The sequence below is a fragment of the Meriones unguiculatus genome, chromosome 7 (genome assembly GCF_030254825.1).
Source record: "Meriones unguiculatus strain TT.TT164.6M chromosome 7, Bangor_MerUng_6.1, whole genome shotgun sequence".
NCBI lineage: Eukaryota > Metazoa > Chordata > Mammalia > Rodentia > Muridae > Meriones > Meriones unguiculatus.
This window is the reverse complement of record NC_083355.1, coordinates 119,491,264-119,516,485: the sequence shown is the minus strand read 5'-3', so window position 1 is coordinate 119,516,485 and position 25,222 is coordinate 119,491,264. Positions and strand designations below refer to the sequence as shown.

Here is a 25,222-nt window from a genome sequence, read left to right as displayed (position 1 = left end):
ACTAGAGCTCAGGCTCCCTCTCCATGCCTTAGGCTTCTCTGCACAAAGCACGGTGGCAGCCTAGCAGAATCCACGGAGTTTCTAGAGTAAGAAGGCTTTACAGAGATCATCTGGCCTGCCAGTCCTCAGCTGGCTGCTTGTTACAGTCATCTTTGGAATCTTACAAAAAGTAGAAAAGGAAAGGTCACAACTGTGCTCACCCTGGAGATTCTGAGTGCATCGTGCTCAACTGGAGCCAAGGCTCCTGGGCTTTCTAAAAGCCGCTAGGTATTTCCAGTGGGCAGCCGAAGCTTCATCCCACGGGTGAGAAGTTACTTCCTACCAAAGGAGGAAGCAGAGCCTGCTTTCCTCACGTTTCCGGTTTGTATGTGGACCTAGGCATCACAACCATGTGCCCAAATACCCCCCCGAGATGCACACACCAGGGCACAGTTCATATCCATAAAATGAGCATACTATTCCATATGGAACAGCTGTAACAATGCATGGTTTGGGGTCTAGGTGTAGTGCGTGTATGTGCGAGTGTGAGTGTGTGTGTGAGTGTGTGTGTTTAAGAATAAAACAAATATAAGCTGGCACATCCTCACCTGCGCTAGAGTATCCTGCTTAGCATCCTTTGAGTACATCCTTACTCACCTCAAACAAACAGGAATAGCAGCAAATCCTCCCAGATCACCAGTGAGGCCAGAAGCAGCTATTTGTGCCTTGCGGAGAAGAGCATGATGAATTGGAATCTGGATTCCCCTACCATCATCATGATGAAGTCTGGAAAAACAGCCAAGTAGAAGCAGAATTCCACTTGGACATAGGTTATATTAAAATATGATTACAACTTTCTGTGTCAACAAGCGGGAAATACCGTAAGCTTTATTCTTTCTGGCAAAGAACTAAGACAGGCCAGTAGCCTGGCTCCTAGAAATGAGAGTCACTCATTGAAGGAGGGGCACGTGGGATATGCTGCTTTTCATTTGTGTTCATTTTCTACATTTCCACATTTTCAGAACCTTGGGGAAGCTGGAGAGTGCCTAACGTGAGTGCTGCCCTTCTCACCTCTGAGAAATCAGAGAAGCCAAACGATGCAAGCAACTGGCATGCAGAACTCAAAATTCAGCTGCCTCACCAATGGACCTCCCCAGCACCAAACAAGGCAAGCTTACCTAAAGGAGGGAAGGGCAGTGGCAGGTCAAGGTGTAGACAAGCTTGACACGACCCCAGCTGTTACTGGCTGAAGCCCTTCACAGGTTAAAGCAGTGGACACCCAGGGCAGGGCTTGTCTCTACAGTCCTGAGGTCACAGACTCTGAGAAGCTGTAGTGAGGCGCGGTGGTGGGCTGACAGGTGACATTGGGTCTCCTGAGCAGGTCACTTTACTCACAGATGGGGGTCTCAGCCCTGCAGGTATCCTGGGACATTGAGTGTCCATGGCCAGGGTCTCTGTTGACATAGACTTAAGCCCAGGTCCTCCTCAGACTTGGCGAGTCTGTTTGGACTTTGGCCTGGGGACCCTGCTGCTAGAATGTATTCATTCGATTCCTGCTACTTCAATTCTTTCACCACTTCATACTCAGAAAACTGGGGACTTGACCTATGACAGCATGACCCCGCTGCATGACCAGACTGGATTCAGGGTGACAGCTGGTTAAACCTGCTCAGGCCCTATGGGGATTTGGAAACTGCTGCCAAAGTTTCAATGTCCTCCATGTTAATGGCAATTGTGTTTCCCTTCTTCAAACTATCAGCTTCATGCTAACAAAAATCACTGTTATTTCTTTTGTAAGTAGAGGAAAGACCAAAAAAAGCACAGCACCCTGACCCCTCATGACAATTGACACATGTCTGAGTCTGAGGAAGAACTTGCCCAGAATGCCAAGCTCCACACAACTGACTTCAAGCCAAATGAGTAGAGGTGAGGAAATGGACCCCCTGAACACAATTGTTTCTCTTACTCCTGAATTAAAACCACTCCCCAGATGAGCGAGCTAGCCGATCTCTCTGCCTTGAAGGCACCGTGATTCGTTCCGCCTGTTCAGACTCATTTTCCAAGAGAAGAGGCTAACACAGGAACCCCACAGGACAGTACAGCCTGCCACCCTGTTTCCAGCCAGGCCCCTGTTCTGGCAGATAGTACATGTGTATGTATACACCCATGTATGGGGTGGTGTGTGTGTGTGTGTGTGTGTGTGCATGTATACATGTGTGTATGTGCATGCATGTGTGCGTGTGTGCCCTCTTCATATACACACTAACGAAGCCTATGTGGTCAGTCTTGACTACTAGCTTGACGTGACTTGTGATCACCATTGAAAACAGATTTCTGGCCACAACTTTTGAAGGCATTTCTATACTAGGTTAACTGATCCAGAGAGAACTGCCCTGAATGTAAACAGTACCATTCTTGAGGTCCTGGACTGAAAAAAAGCAAAAAGAAAAGCTCACTGTTGCCTGCTTTTTTACTGCAAATATAGCATGACCAGCTTACGCAAGCTCCTGATGGCACACATTCTCCCCAAGGCCGAATGTGTCCTCACACCATGAGCCAAAAAACCTCTTCCCTCCTTAAGTTGCTTTTGTAGGGCATTCTGCTGTAGCAACGGGAAGGTGAGTAACGCAGAACGTGGAAATAAGCTTCTCCCCTCTGCCACACCACAACACGAAGAAGAGGAAAGGTTGCTGTGATTCTCGCAGATTCCACAGCACACATTAATTCTGCGGCCTTTGCAAAGCAAGTAGGGAGTTCAGCCAGGAAGAACAAGAAGATCCCTCATCACTTGTGTCTGGGTAGGATTCTGCCAGTGTGTCACAGGTGACTAACATCTAAGAGTGGAGTTTGCGTTCTGGAAGATGAGGACCATGCCTTCACAGCTAGGATGCAGCAGTTTCCAAACAAAAAATAATGTATGTGAAAACCCGGTGAACATATGCAGTGAATGACCCTCAGCCCCTACAGTGCATGCTGCGTGTTGACACAGCTATGGAGTAGCACAGGAGTGCTGGACCTAGCCCAGACTGTAGGTTCCAGCTTACCCCCTGCTCTCACCCTCTCAGCCAGCACCTCAGAATGAGTGGTGCGTGGATGAGGGTGCTGCATGAGCCACCCCCACCACGGGCTGACAGTGCGCAGACGCCACTTCCCTCGGAACTTCCAAAGGTGCCATACACAAACGTCCCTCAGATGGTAACTGCACATCTGATATGCCCAAGGCTAGTCACAGCATGTGCTGAGCCCCGAAGCCGTCTACACTCCTCTACCCCAGCTGCTAGGAGGTCACACCACAGCTGGAAGTCAGCCACATACTATCAAATCATAGAATGGCTCTAGCAACAACCCCGCAGAGAGCCAGCTGTCAACCCCTGGCCAGCACTCCACAGGCTGGACACTCACATGCCCAGAGCAGAATGCCAACAGAACCCTTAGGGCCTGCGTTTACCTTACCATTCTGCTTTAATAGCAGAGGCTGAACTGCATGACATCAGTACTCCTTAATACCTAGTCTCTTGGTTGGATGAAAATATTAACAGCTCAATGATCTCAGGGACCCATTTCCAATGCCCTTAGCAAGATGAATCAAAATTACATCAGGACTTAAGCAGATTTTTCTGTTATTGCAGCAAGCATAGCTCAGAATCCTACAGAAGAGAAGCTGAAGAAATGGCAAACACCACCACCAACAAAAACAAACCATCCTTCCTGGAACAAGCCACTGCCCTCACTAAATAAAGCATCCTAAGCGGACCTGCTTTGTCAAGTTGTGTCTACAACAGAGCCTTGGGTGGGCTTTAGCTGAGACAAGTACCCACACTAGCTCATCTCTCATCCCTCCAAGCCCTCATCCCTGGAGGAAGACTGCAGATCTGAGAGACTGAGCATGCACTCCCTGCCCCTCCCTCCTCCATAAGCTAGCATCATCTCCATGGCAACCGGGCTCCAGGAGAACTGAAGAAAGGTTTCCCTGCTCCCTGGCAACAGGGCTTTATAAAATGCAAAATACATGCGACACGGGTCCAAAGAAGAGTCAGGAGGTGTAGATGGCCCTGAAGTATTTACACTAACAATTTAAGCTTGGCTTCAAAAGATCACGCACCAGTACAACAGTCATCAAAGGTAAACACAGCTTAAGCATTAATTCCTGGAAAACAAGTTGGCTACAAACATCTTAAAAACAAAAGGGTTTGTGCATCCAAAAGACAAAACCTTGCAAAGCCAGAACATCTGTCTTATGACCCTGAGGTGCCTTTGGTGGCCGATCTGCTTAGTTTGTGCGACAGGCCCAGTACCACTTACAATAGGATGTCCCTCTTAATGGCATCCGGACAGGTGTCAAACTCAGCCAGGGTAGACCAATCAGGCCAGACTCAAGGTGCCTGGATAGAAGGAGGCAGACACCCCAGGGACATGAATGCTAGCCTGTTTTCCTTTCTTACAGAACTCCACACTGGTCATTAATCATGTCAAACCTAATCGCAAAGAGAAGATCCGCAGCTGTATCTACAGACACTCTTCTACGTGTGCTATTTCATGGAGAAGCTGGTGCTGCTCTCAGGCTGCATGGCAGAAACAGATCAATGTCCCACACGTAGGTGCTACCAATCTGAGATGCCAGGAGCTATCCACATTGCCGGCTGGGCCCAGGAGCTGCCTGTCTTGCACACTCCTCCCAGCCAGCTGCTGTCACCACCACTACCACAGCCGGAAGTCAGGCACATGGGAAGGCTTACACCACAGAACCCTGGGTGGGTTACAGGTAGTTAGCTGCCATGTAACTGACCAGCCCTATGGAAAGGATGCTTGTGAGTGGCAACCAGAGCAAGCCTGCCCCCAGGGGCGCTTGAGGTAAACCAGGCAAAGCATGCAAACGTGTCCTCTCAGTTACACAGTTCCTCGGTCCTCCTGTCCTTCTCTGCACTCTTCCTAGGTAGTTGAAGACTTGTTCTTAATTTGCATGTTCTTACCTCCCATCCTGGCTTCTTTAGTGCTGCTGTGATAAAATAGCCTGACAAGATGTGACACCGAGGTTTATTTTAGCTCACAATCTCAGGTCACAGTCTGTCAGGCAGGGACGTCAAGGTGGAAGGAACTTAAGATGACGTCACATCCACAGTCGGGGGCATGCCTGTGCTCACCCCATCGTGTCGCTGTGATCACACACTGGCCAAACAGCTTGAAGAGGAAAGGATTTATCTGATGTGAAGCTTCCAGTTCATCCTTAGGGAAAGCCAAGATGGGAACTTGAGGCAGGAACCGTGAGAGGAATGTTGCTTAGTGGCTGCCTCTCCTTGGCTGGCTCAGCTACCTTCAGACCCACTAGTGATCTTCTGGGCTCCAAGGACCTGGGCAGTCTCTCTTCTGCCACAGCACAGGCACAGCTTGTTCTGTAGGCTCGACAGCTCCACACCTGCTGCTGTCCTGGGCGACAACCCTGCAGACCTGCCATCTCCCGTATCCTGAAGTCTCCACAGCAACCGAGGCTGCCCCGGCCCCAGTGCTCTCTCTGGATTCTCTAAGGACTCTGACCCTGACATAGTCTCCCATGGCCCCCTCAGCCCGGGGTTTTTTATACAACTGACTTGTACCCCCCCCCATGGTCTCTCCCGAACTCTTCAGGGACAATTCTGCCACACAGTGCCAAACTCCGGCTGCTCCTCATGACACACCCATGCCTTTAAAACCAACACATGAGGGAGCCTCTTCCACGTGACTCTTGCCAATGCCCACTGCCAGCCTGATGTGCAGCCTTGCCGCCTCCCCCAACAGACCGCAGGTCCTCTGTGTGATCCTGGAGAAACCTCTCGGAAGACTTGACTTGAAGGGAACTGATCTCTGACCAACACAACACATTCCTCAGCCCCAGCTGGCCAGTACCTATTGTCTCAGTGAAGATTAGGTTTTGCTTCCATGGATTCTTAACAAAAAATGTCACACGGGCCTCTTTGAGAGAGTCTCAGACTTCTCTCTGAAACTTCACAAGACAGGCCTGCCATCCTATACCGGAAGATGGCGGGGTGGCTGGGGGTGGGGACGTGTGCACTGGTTTCTTTTTCTCAGCTCCCATAGGTGCCCTGTGGAGCTCTAAGCTCTCAATAGCTTTTCCATCTCAAAGTTCAAAATGCTTCCACCATCCTCCCATGAAACAACACAGCCAGGTTCTTCTCGGACACACCCCACTCTCTGGTACCAACTCTGCCTTACTTTGCTTTTTGTTGCTGTGATAAAAAGATCTCACCAAAAGCACTGGGAGGGGGGAGTAGTGTTGGTCTTACAGGCTGCAGTCCATCCCTGAGGACAGTTGAGGCAGGCACTGGAAACCATAGAAACTCCTTACTGCCTTGCTCTCTCTGGGCATGCTCAGCTGCCTTTCCTGAACAGCACAGGCCACCTGCCCAGAAGGGGATGGCACCGCCCACAGTAGGACGAGCCTTCCTACACCAATTAACAGCCAAGACATGCCACAGGCCATCTGATGGAGACAGCCCCTCAGTGGAGATTCTCTCTTCCCAGGTGTGTTTACAGCCATGACCAGTTGATGAAAAACAATTACATCCCCCCCCAACAATTTTTCTGCCACCTTCAGGGTATGAGATGTAAATAGCTCTGCAATGTGAACACTATTACAAATAGCAACAGCAACGTGACAATCCAAGCCGATGCAGATACCATGTGCTGGTGTTTCTGGGAACTGAGCCTACAAAACTCCAATACAGTCTGAAACTGTTAGACAGTCAGCTGAAGAGTTGGAGAATCAGTCACCAACCAAGGCCGCACAGCACAGTCACCTGGCACCCAGACTTCTGTCCATAGCACCCCAACTAAGATCATGAATTCTTCAAGACCTAGGCAGCATGTAGAGCCTAATTTCCTGGATGAGCCTCTTTTTCGTTTTATTTTTATTTTTGTTTACTCCTTTTACGCCCCAGCCATAGCCTCCTCCCTCCACTCCTCCTGGTACCACCATCCCTCCTAGCTTCCCCTCCCCTTGCTGCCTCTCCCCTTCTCCCCCAGAGAAGAGGAGCCTGCACCCCCACATCCCCACCCACCCCAGCAAATCAAGTCTCATCTGGACTGAGTGAGTCCTCTTCCCCTGTGGCCTGGAGAGGTAGCCCTACCACAGGAAAGTGAACAAAAAGCAGGCCACAGGGTCCATGTCAGAGTCAGCCCCATTCCCCTCACTAGGGAATCCATCTGAGGACCGAGCTGCCCATCAGCTACATCTGTGTAGGGGGCCTAGGTCCAGTCTATACATGGTCCTTGGTTGCTGCTTCAGTCTCCACAGGCCCTCCTGGGCCCTGGTAATTGGTTTCGTTGGTCTTCTTGTGGAGCTCCCATCCCCTCTGGGTCCTTTCGTACTTCCTCCAATGCTTGGTTGTGGGTCTCTGCATCGGTTTCCATCAGGTGCTGGGTGGGCCACTCGGAGGGCAGCTATGCTGGAGCCTCCATTTCAGAACATGAAGTTCACCACTCTCTGGCACTTATCATCGTCACAAAGCCACCAGACAGCGATGACGCTGTGGCGCAATAGTGCCAACACTGAAAGCATTGTCCCCCGCTGCTCACAATCCACCAATCCAGCCCAGCATGTAAGGAAATGACCTGGAGGTGGGGGGAGCACGTGCCGCGTGGAGGGTGCTGAGATACACAGGCTGCTGTCGGTTGTCTGGGCAGCCTGGCAGCCACTGAGTGTGACCCTGATTCTGTAAGTCAGTCTGCCTCACTCTGAGGCGACACCGCCAGCCACCCTGGAGAATCATAAGACATGATGCTGTGCAGCATGGCTCCCTCAACATGGAGCTATAAATACAGACGAGGAAGAGCGGGGGGGGGGGGGGTGAACTTGGCCTCATGCCTCCAACTTCTCCCCCTGCTCCCAGCAAGCTCCTGACAAGACATCCTTGGAAGAAGAGGAACACAAGAGTCTTCAGAGCCAAGGGCCCAGGCCATCCTCACTGTTGGAGTGTATGGGATGGGGCATATGTGTTTTAAAATAAGCTGAGTCTGCATGATTCACATCTAGTCATTAATGCAAAGAGCCTTTCCAGTTAATATGCCAAATTAGACTTAGCTTCACATGGCTTAATTCAGTAATTAATTTCCACCCCTTTCTGAGTCTGATTAATTGAAATTTGGGAGTGGAATGGGTTAGTGGTCACACCAGTGCTGCTCTAATCCTACGTCTCACACCTGGGCTCTTCAGGCCTCTGCTGAGAAGGGGACAGGAGCCACAGGGACCAGCGAGTGAACCCCAGGTCTGTAACACCAGGAAGCAGCGACTGGTGTCACCTGAGACAGTCTGCCGGGGCACACAGCAGACATCTTCCCTCTGCGTGAGAGCACAGGCCCACGTTTGCATAACTCGATTTTAAGTTGTTCGGGATACTCCTGAAGGAGAACGTACTGATGACTGACGCTTTCCTTTCCACAAAGACCAGCCTTACTGCCTTCTCCTGTCAGGAACAGAACTCCAAGAAGCTAGGTTCACCATAAAGGGGACCCATAAGCAGAAATCACTGGAACCCCAATACCATGGCTCTTCTACACGCATGCTGCTCCACACGCTTGGGAACAGGCCTGCCGCCCAGCGGCTGCAGAAGAGCCTTCCTGTCACAGAGCATGAGCAGCCCCAGCCAGGTTGCTCCGCGCACCACAGCCAACACTAACTGAAGGACAGGCAGGACAGACTGAAGGACCTGACCACATTCTGCCTGTCTGAGCTGGTCGAGGAAAGGGGCAGAGGTGGGCAGAAGGGGGCCACGAAGGCCATGGTACCTGGGCAAGGACATCAGTCTGGGGTGGGGCAGGGTCACGGGCTTCTGCCCCAGGTGGTCAGGTACCAGCCCCCCAAGAAGCATCTTCTGGTACATTTACAGACCTGCCCCTGGCTTCACTGAGAACAGATCAGACATGCCCACTGTGGGGTAGTTAAGTGGCCCAGGCCCCAGGGCCTCCTCTCCGCTGGCTCTCTGCAGACAAGGGGTGTCTGGTGGGAGAGGATGTGCCCCCAGAGGCAGCCCTGCCCTTCCCTGCTGCCTCACTGGTGATCAGTGCTTTCACACAGGCCTCCCTCTCCTCAAGGGTAAACAGCAGGAAGGGAAGCAGAAAGGACAGGATACCCACAGGGCAAGGTGGAGACCAGCGTTACTCCTAAAATGAGTGTGTCAAAGTGTAGTCCACCGAAGTTCCAGCGACAGGGAACAGAGCCTTGGCCGGGTCCATGCCTGTTTTCTAACGTGCTGGCTGCCTCCCACGAGTAACCGGAGGACAGGGAGTCCCGCCCTCAGAATTCACCTCTGTGGGGGTGAGGCACCCCTCCTACGTTGAGCTGGACTGCACAGCGCCTGGGGAGAGCCTGGCACGGGGCTTCCCAGCATGGGCACTGCCTCCTGCACCACGGGCCACAGTAAGCTTCCCCCTTCACATTGCTCTTCCTGGTTATTTTGTCACAAACTCAAGGAAAATGGCTACCGCAACTCTTGGCGCCGTGCCATGCCGGTTAACACAGACAGAAAGTCACTCCGCGCCTCACTTTCTCACATCACCTTCTGCTCTGTCGCGCTCACGGCCTGCTGCATGGGGCCCTGGTGTGTAAGGGACCTCGTATGGACCGAGCTCCTGAGGGGGGAGAGCGAGCCCCCATCTACCCACACCATGGATATGTGCATATGTGTGCAGCCTGCTGGGGCACTGAGTGGAAGAGCACAGGTCTGAGAGGGGACAGATCACACGTAAACTTCATGCAGAGGATTCGGGCCCTGACTCACGGATCTGCCTCCTAGCCTGGGAAGTGTGTGTGAGGACTTGGCATCAACGTGAGCAACACTTGTGGTCACGTGTGTCCTCAGAGGCCCCGACAGGCCCTGAGCAGCCCGTTAAGAGGCCGTGTGTGCCCGCGCAGAAGGAGCAGGGTCACCTTGCCCCGACTCTCCTGCAAGCTGTCTTGAGGCTGCAGGGATGGAGCGCCCTCAGGGTGCCTGTTCCTTCTCATTTTCCCATTTACCAGCCACAGCTGGGTCTGTTGGCTGCTCATGGGACTGAGCGGGTTATCCAGAGTACTGCAGCCAGAGCAACTGTTTTACTGGGAAAAAAATAAATCATAAGAAATTTTAATTTGACAACCGAGAGGCCGTGGAGAAGCACAGTCGGCTTGAGACAGAGGTTGAGTGCAGCAATCAGATCTCTTCTGGGTGATCAGGAGGTGCCTGCAGCCCGGCAGGCATGCAGCCTTGAGTCCTGAGGCTGCCTCATGCACAGCTCTGTGCGGCTTTTCCAGCAGGCTCTGGGGACTGCTGCCACGGCTCCATCACTGCCCTGGCATCATGGTGGAAGGCCATGGTAGCAACATTTGGCATTCTGAGATTACTAGCTGTTTATAAGACAACAGTTGGATGGGTTTCCAGGTTCTGAGGACATGGGAACCATTTCCTCAACAGAAACTAACGTAACTAACAAAATTTCAGAGACCTGTTGAAGAGACAGGGACAGGACCTTCAGGGAAGCCATTTGTCAGCCAAGGATTCCAAGTCTATGGCCTTGGAGATCACAAATGTCTCACTCCTGAGCTTTTCTTGAGCGATTCTGGAACATGCTCTCGGAAGCTGCGCGCGATAGCTATGCTGACAGGGTTCAGAGCACACTGCCCCAAACATCGACATTTGGGCGAACAGCAGAAGCGTGCCCCAGGTTTCCTCACACTGAAGCTGCATCCACTGTCTTCCAGCTGTGGGCTCCCTGTGCCCTTTGGGCACACACCTCACTGAGCCCCAGCTTACTGGAGGTCCAGGAGCATCACAGTGATTCCAGGCCGAGAACGGCCGGAGCCCTGGAGGAACAGAGGGAGAATCTGGACTCAAGGAAAAACACCCGTGCCTCTCACTCTACCATCAGATGCTCACCCTTTTCTCTTAAAAGATGTTTGCTCGTCAGGCTTGAAGCTGACTGGCAAAGAAAAGGTGCAAACAGTGTCTGCTGCATGTCCACCAGAAGGATGGACCCAAGACAAGGAACCCTGCGAACACACGGAGACTTTACACCCACCACCCCCTCAGACTCGCTCTGCTGAAAAGTAAAACAGCAAAACACAAAACCCTGTCTCTATACACACAACCTGCAAAATATAGCATGCCCTCCATGCTAAAAATGGAGGCAACATCTCACATGTGAAGTGGGAGGGGCTCCTTAAACCAACGTACATCCGGCCTGTACAATGTCTGCCCTCTGTTCAATCTCTCTTTCTCTCTCTGTCTGTGTGTGTGTGTGTGTGTGTGTGTGCGTGTGTGTGTGTGCGTTAGACACACATGTGAAAGCCCGCTTACCTAGTGAGCACATGTAGAAATTAAAGGTTGTCACTGGGATGTTTTCCTCATTTCTCCACCTTTTTTATTTATCATCTATTTATTTATTCTTGAGGCAAGGGCTCTCAGTGAGCCTGAAGTTTGCTGTTTCAGCAAGACTGGCTGCGCAGCAAGCCTCTGGGATCCTTCTGTCTCTCTTCCCACCACACACACACCCCAGAGTTACTGGATGATCTGCTGTGTCCAGCTGTTAAATGGGTTCTGGGATCCCATGCTTGTATAAAAGTTCTCTATCCACAAAGCCATCTACCCAGTCCTGTTCTGTGTTTTGTTTTTAGTTAATATGAACTGAGGTTCCTGAGGAGGTGTGGGGGGAGGGCTTTCCCTGCCCCCCACATTAAAGACCCTGGAAAGCTGATAGACTGCTAAGAGAATCTGGTTGTGGAGGTGAGAACACTGCAGGTCCAGAGGCTGGCGACAACCTCTCTTGATCTTCAGCCCCTCCAGAGCTACCCCTGTGTAGGCCCTAACTTCCTGTGACCACCAAGCAAGGCTTCTGGGAACATGCCAGAAGAGCACTGGCTCTCGCTGACCCAAAGCCCACGTCATGACATCCTCCCCTTCGAGGTAACAAACCCACCTGATGGTTTCAGCAATATATTTGAAAACTATCTTGATTGATGACTCTCTTTACTCCATTCCAATAAAAACTTCATAAAACAGGGAGCTAGAGAGGTGCCTCGGCGGTTAAAAGCACTGGTTGTTCTGCCAGAGGACCTGGGTTCGATTCTCGGCATCCACATGGCAGCAGACAACCACCCGCAACTACAGTTCCAGAGAATCTGACGCCCTCTTCTGGCCTCCATGGCCTTCCTGGGCACCAGGAATACCAGTGCTGCACAGGAGCCCATGCAGATAAAACACCCACACACATAAAACAAAAATAAAAATGAGAACGAAACACATCTGGAGGTGTTACCATTGGAACACGGCGTTTAGGGAACGTGGATCTGGGCTTTGAGGCCAGTGTCGCCAGGTTTGAGCCCAGAATAAACTATCAGTGACAGCTGTTGGTGTCAACATTAGCATAAAACAATGGGTTTCGTTGTCATTTTTGTACAGATACGCCATCATGAAATGGGGACTTAACGCTGCTGTTGTCAAAATGCATGACTCCTCACTTGGGCCCGGCACTGGCTAGTTTTATGTCAACTTGACACAAGTCGCCTGAGAGGAGAAAACCTCAATTGAGAAAAGCTTCTCAATTTTTTTTTCCTTACTCTGTTTTAACAAAAGCAGCTTTAAGTCCCCAATTCATAATGATACATTTGCAGGAAAATGTCACAATGAAACCCCTTGTTTTATTCTAATGTTGACACAAACACCTCTCACCTCAAAGATAATCAATTTACTCTGGGCGCCAGTAGGAGTGCTTTTATAAGAACGCTTCTGTGAGAACGGACTGTAGGCAGGCCTGTGGGGCATTCTCTTAATTAATGATTGATGGGGGGGGCCCAGCCCACTGTGGGTGATGCTGGAGCCAGTCAGCAGCACTCTTCCGTGGCTTCCACATCAGCTCCTGCCTCCAGGTTCCTGGCCTGGCTTCCTCTGGCGATGCACCATAGTGTGAAAGTATACGCAAGACAAACCCTTTCCTCCCCATGTTGCTTTTGGCCATGGCTTTTTATCACTGCACAGTGCCCCTAACTAGGACAGGCCCCAAGGAACTGAATACAGGATGAGAGGCTAGAGTCCCTCCTCTCTATGTCGGTTCTTTGGCTGAAGGCACAAAAATAAGTCCTTGTCCTTAACTTTCCCTGTTCATGGTGGGAAGGCCATTAAAAGGAAACCAGAAAAGTGAACAGGGAATTCTCATAAGCATGATCCAAACTGCCACCAGGAAGTGCTATGATCAGACACTGCACCGCTGCACTCTAGAGCCAGAGCCTTTGCCCAGGACCAAACTAACCAGGAAGGCCCTTTTATATTTGCACAGCAAAGACTGAGAGCTGGAAATTGGTGCAGTGACTCATACTGCCCTCCGGGACCTCACACCACCAGGCTGGACGGCCTTCGTTCATGGGCAGGAATAAGTGCACACAAAGAAAGCCACCTTAACCAAACAGGCAGTTCTCCAGAATGGGGAGCCACCCCAGGCCCAGCCCCCAGCTCCCTCCCAGACCACGGCCTCACACAGCAGGCAAGCCCTAGTTACCCAGCTGTATGTTCCCTGAAGGACATTCAGCAAGCTGGTTTCCCTTCTGTGCTGGTCTGAGGGGTGAATTGGTTACTTTTCTTATTGCTGTGGCCAAAAACCTGATAAAAGCAGCTTAAAGGAAAGGGCTGGGTTTCATTCACTGATTTTTAGATTTATTTATTTCATTGTCTCTGTGCGAGCGTTTTGCTCACATGTCTGTCCATGTCTGCAGACTGCATGCATGCCTGGTACCCCCACAGAAGTCAAAAGAGGGCACTGGATCCCTGCAACTCGAGTTTTACAGAAGGCCATTAGCCGCAAGGTGAGCACTAAGGATTGAACCCTCGCCCTGTGTGAGAACAACATCTGTGAAGCCCCCATATATGGATACAGTTCATCCTGGGAGGCAGGCTGACAGGGGCTTGGGCACAGTCAGGACTCTGGGAGGGATGAACACTGGGGCCCAGGTTCTTTTTCTCAGTCCGAGACTCCAGCCCATGAAACAGAGCCATGAACATTTAGGGTGGGCCTCTTCCTCCTCCTCAGTTAAACTTTCCTGAAACTATAGACACAAACATTTGTGTACCAGGGGAATCCTAAATCCTTTTATGTTTACAGGTAATATGAACCATCACAATTTGTCCTCTAAATGTGTTTACTGGGAGTGGGTGATCTCCCCTGCTGGGGCTAGCAAGCCACAGGCTCCCACTCCATAGTTCTAATGACAACTGTGCTGTGCTCACATTCACCCACATTACCTCCTCAACCCTCTTCCTCATCTCTGGTTCCTAAGCGCTCTACCTCTTTCTCCTTCCCAGAAAGGTATTATCTATGGTTTGTCTCCTGGTTTTCTGCAGTTGCAACGGAGAAAACATGTGCTTTCTCTCTGCAGCCCAGCCATGCTGTAAAGAGATGCATCTTCCTTAACCAATCCTGTTTTCTAACTTCCTGTAAGAACCAGGAAACCAAGGCAGTGGGTGATGGGCCATGCATCTTGGGACCAGCAGCTCAGAACCTTTGTCCCCCATGAAGTACAGCACTCCCTGTGCCTTTGTTCACTGCTAAAGGCTGCTGAGCCAGGTGAAGCTACCATTAAATAAACGTATCACTTTTCCCCTAGCACACTGGTCTCAGCCATGACCCAGACATGGAGGTGACGTCAACAAGAATTCCTGGAAAGAAGCTGCGCCTTTAAGACAGGCTGATCAGAGCTGCATCGATGTGAAAATGTTGAAATTTACAGGCTGAGGGACTAATTACCCTATCCTGGGCTAGCTTCAGTCCTGTGGGCAGCCAGTCTCTGCTCACCTCAGTCTTAACATCCTGTGACATACACATCTTTGGAACCTATTAACTTAACAGATCAGTAGCTTCTACCAACTCAAAAGCAAAGAATGCCATCAGATAACATGTTGAAACTGCCTTGCAGATGTACCCACCAATGCATTATAAACTGGCCTCAACTTACGACTTTCTTTGTCTTGTAGAACAATGGAACTACTTTCACACTGGGATATAAAATTGGGGTAACCTAAATCGATATACCTGGGCCATGATCATACAAATCAGGTTCCAGAATAAACTGCCTTTGATTCCAAGGTGGGAGTTGTGCTTTTTCATTAACAATGACAAAAGAAATAATTTCTTCTACCCCAGCACACAAACATTTCTATTACCAGGGAAACGGTGTCTCTGAAGGGGTTCTTACTTTTGTTAATAAAAGACTCGAAAGGAGGCTGGAGGACAATTTTATTAATGTTTATGAGCAAAGAGAGTACAGTTGAGGTAGAAATCCTGTCAGCCCCCAGGAGGAGAGTGTGGAAAAGGTCACACCCTTTCAAGGTAGTCCTGGAATAGAAATAGCTTATTCAGAAAGAAAAAAAGCACTCGAAGAATGGAAGTGGGCTAGTGAGCCCCCAAAGAGCAGTCACATAGGCATTCTCTTTCCTAGCTTCCCTCCTCTCTCACCCTGTGTGGGTTCTGAGGGCAGCGTTCAGTACATGCTCTGTGAGAGGACACCAGGGTGGGGAAGGGCTTCCAGCCCTCCTCTGCTAACTGGCTTCTTGCGTGTTAGTCTTGATGTAGCTGTGCTAGTTCTCATTCTCCTTTCACACTCTCCTGATGACTCACTCAGCCCTTCATCTCTTCCCTCAGTAAATACCTTCAGCTGAGGGCCCTCCCTGCTTGCTGAGGGCAGAATACAAATGAAGCAAAAGCCAGGCATGGCCCAACAGTCAGTGTGACCTTTTGGATGGAATTTTCCAAAGCCCTCCACTCCCAGCACGCTGGCACTTTCAGCACCTGTGTGGCACAGGGCCACTACGGAGGTGGCTGTTTTCTTTTCTTCTTTTTTTAATATGGAAGAAGGCTTCATGAATTTACATGTTAGCACAGGAGCCATGCTAACCTTCTCTGTACCATTCCAATTTGAGCATGTGTGCTGTCAAAGGGAACACAGGGCTATTTTTTTAAGTACCCTGACTATTAAGAAGGAAGTGCCCATTGGTCTGGTTTTGCATCCATAAAGTGGAATCCCATATTATTAAGTGTTGGGTTTTCTTTTAGGATCCATAGCTTGGCGTGTCTTTGAGCCCTTTCCTTGCCATCCACATGGCCGCCACCATATCAAATGGGTTCCCTCTTACGACGCTGCACTCGGGGCTGTTAGCTCTCTCCATGCTCCCTTTCTGATTCCTGCCTGATAACTGACTCATGGATGAGAAAGAAGTGTGTGGTGAATGCTGAATGCCCGCTTACCCAGATCTAGACTCGCCTGTACAGCAGACTTCTGGGCACATCGTAACGGACTTCCTAGACTGAGGTAGGGAGAACTACCCTGACTTCAGGCAGCTCCATTCCATGGGATGGGGACCAGCCACCTCACACTCCTGCTGACACCCCCTCCTCGCCCTGGCGGACTGTACTTTAAATGGTGAGCCACACTCCATAAACCCTTTTTCATCTAGTTGCTTCTTGTTGAATGTTTGAGTACAGCAACAAGAAAAGTGACAGATAGATAGATAGATAGATAGATAGATAGATAGATAGATAGATGGATGGATGGATGGATGGATGGATGGATAGATAGATAGATAGATAGATAGATAGATAGATAGATAGATAGATGGATGGATGGATGGATGGATAATAGAAGCATTTTCTGGGGCTGGAGAGATAGCTAAGCAGTTCAAAACACTGACTACTCCTTCAGAGGACCTGAGTTTGGTTCCCAGCACCCTCACAGTGGCCCACAATTATCTGTGACTCCTGTACTAGGAGGATCCGAGGCTGTCTTCTGGCCTCTGTGGCTACTGCGTGTATGTGTCACACAGACATACATTAGGCAGAACATTCATACATAGCTAAACAAACAATATTAACGATACAGCCTCTAGAATGCCTGGAATTAACATAGTCATCACTGCTAAGGCTTCTCTGAGCTGGAGGATTCCTTTAGTACTTTGGGTCATAGATTACTTTCCTGGAATGTATATCTTATGAGTCAGGTTATAGGTCAGGACTTTTGGAGTCCAAGGATACCTCAATGAAGCATTGACTCAGTGACCATAACATAAGCATTTTTTCCCTAATCTTTGCTATTTTGCTTTAATTCTTTCTCACTCAAGGAATTCCTTTTTAGGACACAGTGTCTAGTTTTTAAACATGCACATCAGAGTTACTAGTTCTAAAAGAAAACCCACTTCCAAGGCTTTTGAAGCAGATTTTTCCCACACTCAGGAATCCCACATAATTAATCTAAACTGTTTCGGCAGCCCGCTTCAGGACGGCAAAATACTCAGAACGCTTTTATAGTTTTTCCTCTAATGATCAGAGTTTATATTTTTCCATACTTTTGATTGTGGGGATATTGTGATTTTGATAAGAAGTGTCACCCCAAATGCATGTGTGTTTAAAATTGGTCCCATATGGTAGCCTCAGTCACTGAGAAATGGTTGGATCCTGAGGACTCTGACCCAACCAGCGGGTTGATCCATGTACATGTTCCTAATGTTACGATATTACTGAGAGGTGGTAGAAATAAAAATACGGGCTTCGTAGGGGAAAATGGCCCCCTGAGGCAGCTTTTGCAGTGCATGCCTTGCTCCTGGCTCCCTCAGTTTGCCATCTGCCGTGAGGCGGCAGCTCTGCTGTTCTGGACCCTCTTCACCTCCATATACTGCTAAGAGTAGAGACAGCTGATCATGCGCCAGTGGTTTTCAGCCTTCCTAATGCTGAGACTCTTTAATACAGTTCCTGGTTGTGTGGTGACCCCCAACCATAAAATTGTTTATTTCATAACTGTAATTTTGCTACCGTTATGAATGCAATGTAAATATTTTTGGAGATAGAGGTTTGCCAAAGGACTTGAGACCCACAGGTTGAGAACCACTCCCATGAACCAAAGTCCCTAAAACTACAAGCCAAAATAAGATTTCCCTTCTTTTCTTTTCCTTTTTATTTTTATTTATTTCTAATTTTTTGGTTTTTCTAGACAGGGTTTCTTTGTGTAGCCCCAGCTGTCCTGAAACTTACTCTGTAGACCAGGCTGTCCTCAAAATCACAGAGACCACCTGCCTCTGCCTCCCAAGTGCTGGGATTAAGGGTGTAAGCCACCACCGCCGGCTTGAGTTCCTTTTTCGATTATGCTGTCATAGCAATAAAAAGCTAACATACATAAAGATGATAATATACTCATAGGCTGGAGAGACGGCGCAGCTGTTAAGAGCACTGACTGCTCTTCCAGAGGACCCGGGTTCAATTCCCAGCACCCACATGGCAGCTCACAACTGTCTGTCACCCTCACAGAGATATACATGCAGGCCAAACACCAATGCACATAAAATAAAAATAAATAAATAACATGCTCAAGCTGTGACGCTTACCACCCCAATCACGCTCAAGCATGTGACTCAGTGCCTCAGTGCTCTGAGAGCAACACTGCATAGTCATCAACACGGGCATCTCTGGAACTTTCCCATCTCCTGAACTGAAGCCCCTCACCAATGTCCAGAAACTGCCTCCCACCATCAACTCTCTGTCTTTGAATCTGGCCCCTAGGAGCCAGTGAACGTCTTTCCTGTAGTTGACGTATGTTACTGAACACAGTGTCTGCGTGTCAGTGGAACCCTTGCTTACAGACCAGGCTTCCTTTCGCCACCTTCCAAAGGATAAACTCTCTGACTGGTCCCATTTGGGGAACGTTGTAGAAAACTCTGCAGTGTCCATGGACCTCTTCCAGTCTTCCCTGTCAGTTCTTTGGGGCATATGCTCACAAGCAGGACTGCGGAGTCACACCCATGCTCAACTTTAATGAGCTGCCACAGTCTCTCCACAGCACAGAACCATGTCCCATCCCCTCCTCTTTCCCCAGACTCCTGCTCATGCCTGTTTTGCTATAGTGACAGTTGTGTGGGTGTGTTTGTTTACTTGTTCTTATAGTAGTGAAAATCTAACCCAGGGCCTTCTACATATAAAGCAGGGCTCTGCCACTGAGCTTTATCCCTAACTCGTTGGTGTCCCTTTGCTTTTCTTCTCCTCCTTTTTAAATAACAGGTATAAATTGACTATGTTTAGCTTTTGACATTCTTTATAAGTTACCTCATTCCAATCAAGCACTTTATTTGTTTTTTTGTTCTATTTAAAAGTACTACAGGCATTTAAACAGTATAAATGAGCTAGTAAAATTATACATGCATAATCTGCCTCTATCCCAAGAAGAGGAGAGGTGAGGAAAGAGAGCCCGCATAGGAATGCCGGCATCCTGGATCCCATGCCACACCCTGCCCTTGGCCACCTGTCCATCTTCACTGAGCCTGGCCACACCTCTCTGCTCTACCAGCTGGCAGACTGAATTATACAGTCACCATGACAACAGTAAATCCAGGCCAGCAACAACAGGATGTTATGCTTCTCATGACTCCCGTCAGCCACAGCAAACACCCAGCTTGCAGCTCTTGGGCAGCCTGCCTTGCCATTTCCTAGACCTAATTGCACTAGAAAAAGGTGTCAAATACTGTCTATTCCCACACACCAAGACCTGAATATCTATATTTACATTTAAATTGCTTTTCTTTCCCAAAGAATGGAAAGCTATTATCTTAATAATGTGCCTATCTCTGAAGGTTAGAAAGGCAAGTTGGAATTAGGGAAGAAAATAAACTAAAGAATGATTGTGGCTCTCTTCCAGACTTGTTTACTTCTGAGGGAAGGGTGACAGTTGTGTCTGTCGTTTGTGTTGTCATTAGTGCTATGTCTCTGGTTAGACTGAATGCACAGCATCATGCTTGTACATGTGTACACACACACACACACACACACACACACACACACACGCACACATGCACCTGTGTCCTTCATCATCAGAGCTTGGTGGGTCCAGGCTGACAAGATAATCTACTTAACGCTAGTTCCCAAAAAGAAGTACAAAGAACAGCCCAAGGAGTCTGGAGTCCTGCCAGCCATGTGGCCTGGCTGGCAGGACCTACACCTGTCCTGGCCCTGCCTGTCACATTCTCTACAGAAATCTTCCCCCAGAAAGCAAGCAAGAAGCAGGGCTAGGGACGGCTGGCATCTGCGCTCTTTCCTTCCTTCCCAGGGCCAGCTCCTGTCCCTCCCTGCTGGCTCTTGCTGCCAGCTCAGACAAACAAGCACAACTTCCCACCCTGAGACTCCTGACCTCTGCACGTCCACAAGCGCTCGGCTTAGTGTTTCAGCACAAAGATTGACACCCGCCCTCCAGGAACAGCTTGCCCTAGGCCTGTGCCCAAGGCTAGTGCCTTCTCTGCACACCAAGCAGCCCATAGGGCACCTGTGGCTAGGCAGGACCACGAGTGCCAGGGGCACCCACGCCCGCTAAGAACCAGCGGCAGTGGCAGCGGCAGCGGGAGGGGCAGGGTGCTTCTCTTCCCCACTCATAACCTGAAGGGAGAGGCAGGCAGTGTGATAAGTAGAAACGCAGTGTGCTTTGCCAGTGTGCCATGGGTTCCCAGAGGCCCCTATACACCGGGCCTCACTCTGAAGCACACAACTGTGACCTCCCAGCACTGTCTCCACCCCTCCTCCAGTTCAAACAGCAAACTGCTCAGAGCTTGACACCCATAAAACAGACACAGGTTTTCTCCGTTTGAGAAGGCCTTGGGCAGCTCCCTCCCTGTTGACAGCCACTCACCAACCCCTGGAGGAGCTGGCTCTAGGACGGGTTTCCTGTGAGATCAGCCTCAACACAGGAACACAGAAAACGCACAGGCATCAAGCGCAGGCTGAGTGTGCAGGGCAACGAGGGCCAGCACTGAGGAGAGCCCACTCACTAGACTCACGCCCATACTCTCCTGCTCACCACCAGAGTCCACCATCAACAATGCCCCTGCCTCCTATGCAAAGCTTCTAGAAACCAGCCCTGCATACAGGCACTGAGGCTGACTGGCACTCAGACACACATCTGTGCATAAGGGCGCTCTCTCTCCATCCATGGCATACAACAACAAACAGCCCTGCAGCCCCTTTCAGAACACAGAGCCACCTAGGTATGGAAGCCACCCTCTAAGCCACAGCAGAAGGGACAGGTCCAGAGCCTCAGCAGCACCCCATGTGGAATCCACACTCACCGTTTACGCAGGCCTCTGCTGGTCCACACAGGCCATCCTCAAATAAGCAACCTGGATGAGAAAGAGAAGAGAAGGGGTCAGTGACAGTCGGTGGCCCTTGAGGCCTGCAGACCCCCATGCGAGCTCCTTCCCTGTGCTTCTTCATGGTGGTACCAGGTCATCCTGAAGCCACTGTAAGAGACTCCTGTATGATCTGGCCAACGTGCCTATCAGGAGGATTTGTGGCATGTCCTGTGCCTTCAAGGTCACATCAGAGAGAGCCCATGTCCTGGGCGTGGCCATCTCTTCGTATGTGGGTGCCTAGCCTCACACACAGCATTGCTGGGCTGTCCACCCAGGGAAGTTCAGGAGCCTGAGGCTGAGCTCACAGGTAGCAGCACCATGGGGCAGAAGTGTTCACAACGTCAGAAACGGGCCAGACCTCTGGGCCTAACACAGCTTTGCACAGGGGACTCCTGCATCTGCCCTTCCCTGCCATGACTCTATGGAGACTCGGTTATGTGCTCCGGGAGGCCTCTGCACTGTCAGTACCCACCGTGGCCAAGGACGGAGGAGGGAAGCACAGGCAGGAGCGGCAGAAGGATGGAGGCATTCAGAAGGGACTCTCCCCTAAACACAGAGGTGCTGGCTTCTCCCTGCAGCTGGAAGAGACCCTGGGAGCCTCCCTTGAAATGGGACGTTGAGTCTCCCAGCAGGGAGCAGGGCAGCCATATGCAATCCATAGCCACACAGAGAAGGGATGGAGAGGGTAGGCAGGGGAGGGGGGGCGTGAGAGGCCTCTATACTCAGATGACCCCCCTGCCCTTAGAGGCACAATGCTGTATTCACACCTGCCCCCTGACGTATTTCGATCCCCCGGAAGCTAGGAGTGCTCTGAACGTACATGTCTTTCAACAACAAAGCCTAATGCCTTCCAGAGATGGTCAAACTTATTTGGTCAACCAAGACCCACTCTAAAGTCCCCATGGTATCCTCCACAGAGGCCAGGCCAGTGAGCTCTGTCCATGTGATGGCACACGAGGCCTGCTCGGTCCTGCCACGAGCTTCAATGGTTATCCACTAAAGAGTGCACCACCCTCGGGGATGAGGCTCTTGGGGCCTTTGGACCTTCTGCCCATTCTTCCACGGCCGCCCTTGTGCCTGACCGAGTGAGTGGGTGTAAGGCAGCTGACACACTGAGAGAAAACCTTTACTTAGAAAGGAGTTGAACCCTTAACTCCTTCACACAAGCGCTGGCACAGATCCTTACAGATGCAGCAACCAACGGCATTCAGCACCCACGGGTGAACGCCAAACCCAGCTGCGCAGACTGTGTGACGGCATTGGTCAGCACAAAGGCCACACAGCCCCATGACTCACATGAGCCAGTGGCCTCTTCTCATCCTTATGACCACCCTATGGACACACCGGAAGAGAGCCACTGCTGGCAGGGTCCTTTGCTTAGGTGCCTGACTGTCCTAAGAGAACGCTGAGGGCACAGTCAGGTGAGCTGAGTCAGCAGTCAGTCAGCCCTGTGCAAATTTCACTCGAGACTAACAAGCCAATCACAGCAGTCTCTACCCTAAGAGATCCCATCTCTCCAAATAATGATAATCTTATGTAAAGCGGTATTGCGTTTCTTCAGCGCATTTTTAGCGTATCAATGTTAATCGCTTTTTCCATGAAGCAACCCCGCCTCATCTCATCACTGCCCCTGCCGACAACCTCCTCTCACCCAGGTCCCTCCTTCATCCGTGAGCACTGAGGAGGAGAGTGTTTAACGGAAGGGGAGCTGGGACTTTTAGGGCCACGGGGCACAGCAGGTGAGAACTGGAAGCAGCTGGCTCCCAAATGCAGTGACCTGGGGTGCTGGTCATGTGGCTTCTCTGGTGGCCGCATGGTGAGCTGTAAAATTAAGGCCGTGTCTGTCTACTTCAGGGCTGTTCCCATCTGACTGTCAGTATTTCTCTCACTGCGGTCCAGAAGAAAGAAGCCACGGGACACTCCCAGCTGCCCAGTCTGCCTCTCTTCCCAGGGCACAGGGGTGACAGAGCAGCTGGGCTGGAAGACAGGCTGAGGCATGGGGTGCGCCACTCGGCCCCAGCCCCCACTGCATGGCAATGGGCATGCAGCTCTGCTTAGCACCTCACAGTCCTCAAGTGCCCAAAGGATGACAGAGTCACAGGCACAGCTAAAGGCGCACAGCTGTCAGGGGCTGTGTTTGTCACGTGATGTGGCAGATGCCGGGACGCTCTAGAAAACACGTAAGAAGGACGACTCTCCGTGGCGTCCCGTGTCTGCCTTACTCACAGCAGACGGAACAGACAGAGCAGAATGTGTACCACGTGTCGCTGTAAGTCCGGCTACAGCAAGGCAGCCTGGCCCTAGTGTCGCCCAGCCTGAATCATCCAGGGGCCTGATGAGCCCAGGCCTCAGAAAGACCTCGGGGAAGGGAACCAAGCAGCGAGAGTTCAAGTGACACATTCCCAGAGGTGCGGGGTGCGTGGCTGAGGCCGAAAATTTAACTGCGACACTTAGTTCATTCACTGTGCTCCGCCCAGCCGTGGCCAGGCACACCGTGGCCGGGGCAGGCCTGCAGGTGAGCGCAGCCCACCAGTCCGCCAGTCGGCAGCCCACAATCTACACCTAGAGCCAACCGTCAGCCTGAGGCAGCAGCTGCTCCACAGAGAACACCCTTGTGAGCCATCTTCAAACTGCCGCACCCCGAGTTTGACAGTTCCCAGGGCTGAGGGCAGAGTTCATGCTCAGTGGTGAAGCCCTGGATCCTGTCTCCAGTGCTGAAACAAAACAAAACAACTAAACAAAAACACCTGCCTTTCCTCAGTCCTAACGCATTGTCTACTCTCCCATGAAAACACTTTTCAGAACTTCTCAGATGGCTCCTTTGGCTGAACACCCCAGAGCCAGGCGTGGAGCTCAGGGAATTCTTCCTACTTTACGTCCGCTAGGCTCCCACACATCGGTGCACAATGAAAGCACGCACAGGTGTTCACACGCACACACTTACATGAATTCCTGCATTTAGGTAGACGTGAGTACATATGGGTATGCAGCCACATGGACATTCACATATGTGTGTACACACATACACTTAAATGAGTAATGTGTGCATGCCTGGACACACATGGACATTTAAATAGCCATAGACACATTCACACTCTTAATGTACATTCACATATGTGTGCACATACATGCACATCTGCTCGTACATACACATACACTTAGATCTACATGCACACATACACACAGGAACTCACACATATATATGCACACATCTTACATACACTCTCATACCTGTGTGCATAACACGTATACACAAGCACATGCGCACACTGCATATGTGCATCCATGTACACTCACCCTGTGCGTATTCATGCATGTTCGTGCACTTGTATCTACACGGGCACACACAGGCATACTGATCTCTGTTTTCTCAGAATTCAAGTCTATTTCCAGTCACCCTCCCGGATCCTTTGCTGCTGCTGCTTTCAGAAGGAAAGCTGATCTAGTCCTTCTGCAAATGCTCAGGCCAGAACAGCTCTCCTATCCTGTCCTTGTTGTGAAACAGCAAGTAAAAGGTCACGACCTCCCTGGCGGATGGGAAACCTGGCCCTTACTACCTAAGTGGCCTGGCCCACGTGGTCCTCACCCATGCCCACCTGAGAAGCACTTACCAGTGCAGCGCACACCTGCCCAGCTTCTTCCCAGTTCTAGGCCCGTGACATTGGTGGAGAGACATGATCCCAGATCCAGGGATCCCTCCAGGAGAGGGAGCCAGACTAACTACCCTCCTGCTTACTGTTTTGGCAAAGGCTCTGAGACTCATGCAAAAGTGCAATCAATAAGGACATGATAGTTTTTCTTTTACTTGCAAGAATTAGAATATATCAGTGTAAAACTGAATTCTCTCACCAAAATAATAAAACATTGTCCCCCTCGGGCACGTCACACGAGCAGAATGGATACTCTGAGTCTCCTGCAGAGCAGCTGGGCATTCTTAGAATCCCAGCTACTATTACCAAATTCTCATAACTGGGATCTGATAATTCTTTGAGATCATTTAGTATTGTAGCCAAATAAAACTTAGCAAACCCCATCTGGTGTGTGGCTCATGTAGCATGAGTTAATAATGAGTGTATTAC

At 50.4% G+C, this 25,222-nt stretch overlaps 1 protein-coding gene and 1 non-coding gene across 5 annotated transcripts in view; both read right to left on the bottom strand.

The window, feature by feature from the left end:
* The window catches only part of Ptprn2 (protein tyrosine phosphatase receptor type N2), a 695,760-nt gene that overhangs the window by 596,313 nt on the left and 74,225 nt on the right, over positions 1-25,222 (bottom strand). For 3 of the 4 annotated variants that reach the window (XM_060388289.1, XM_060388288.1, XM_060388286.1), the window contains exon 2: positions 21,081-21,131. The exons of the other annotated variant lie outside the window; for it this stretch is intronic. In XM_060388289.1, the coding sequence (XP_060244272.1) occupies positions 21,081-21,131 (51 nt within the window). The remainder of the gene's footprint in view (positions 1-21,080; positions 21,132-25,222) is intronic. 4 annotated transcript variants of the gene reach the window in all.
* Positions 15,831-15,932, bottom strand: LOC132655512 (U6 spliceosomal RNA). Its single transcript, XR_009593315.1, has one exon. It is a non-coding gene; the product is annotated as a U6 spliceosomal RNA (small nuclear RNA).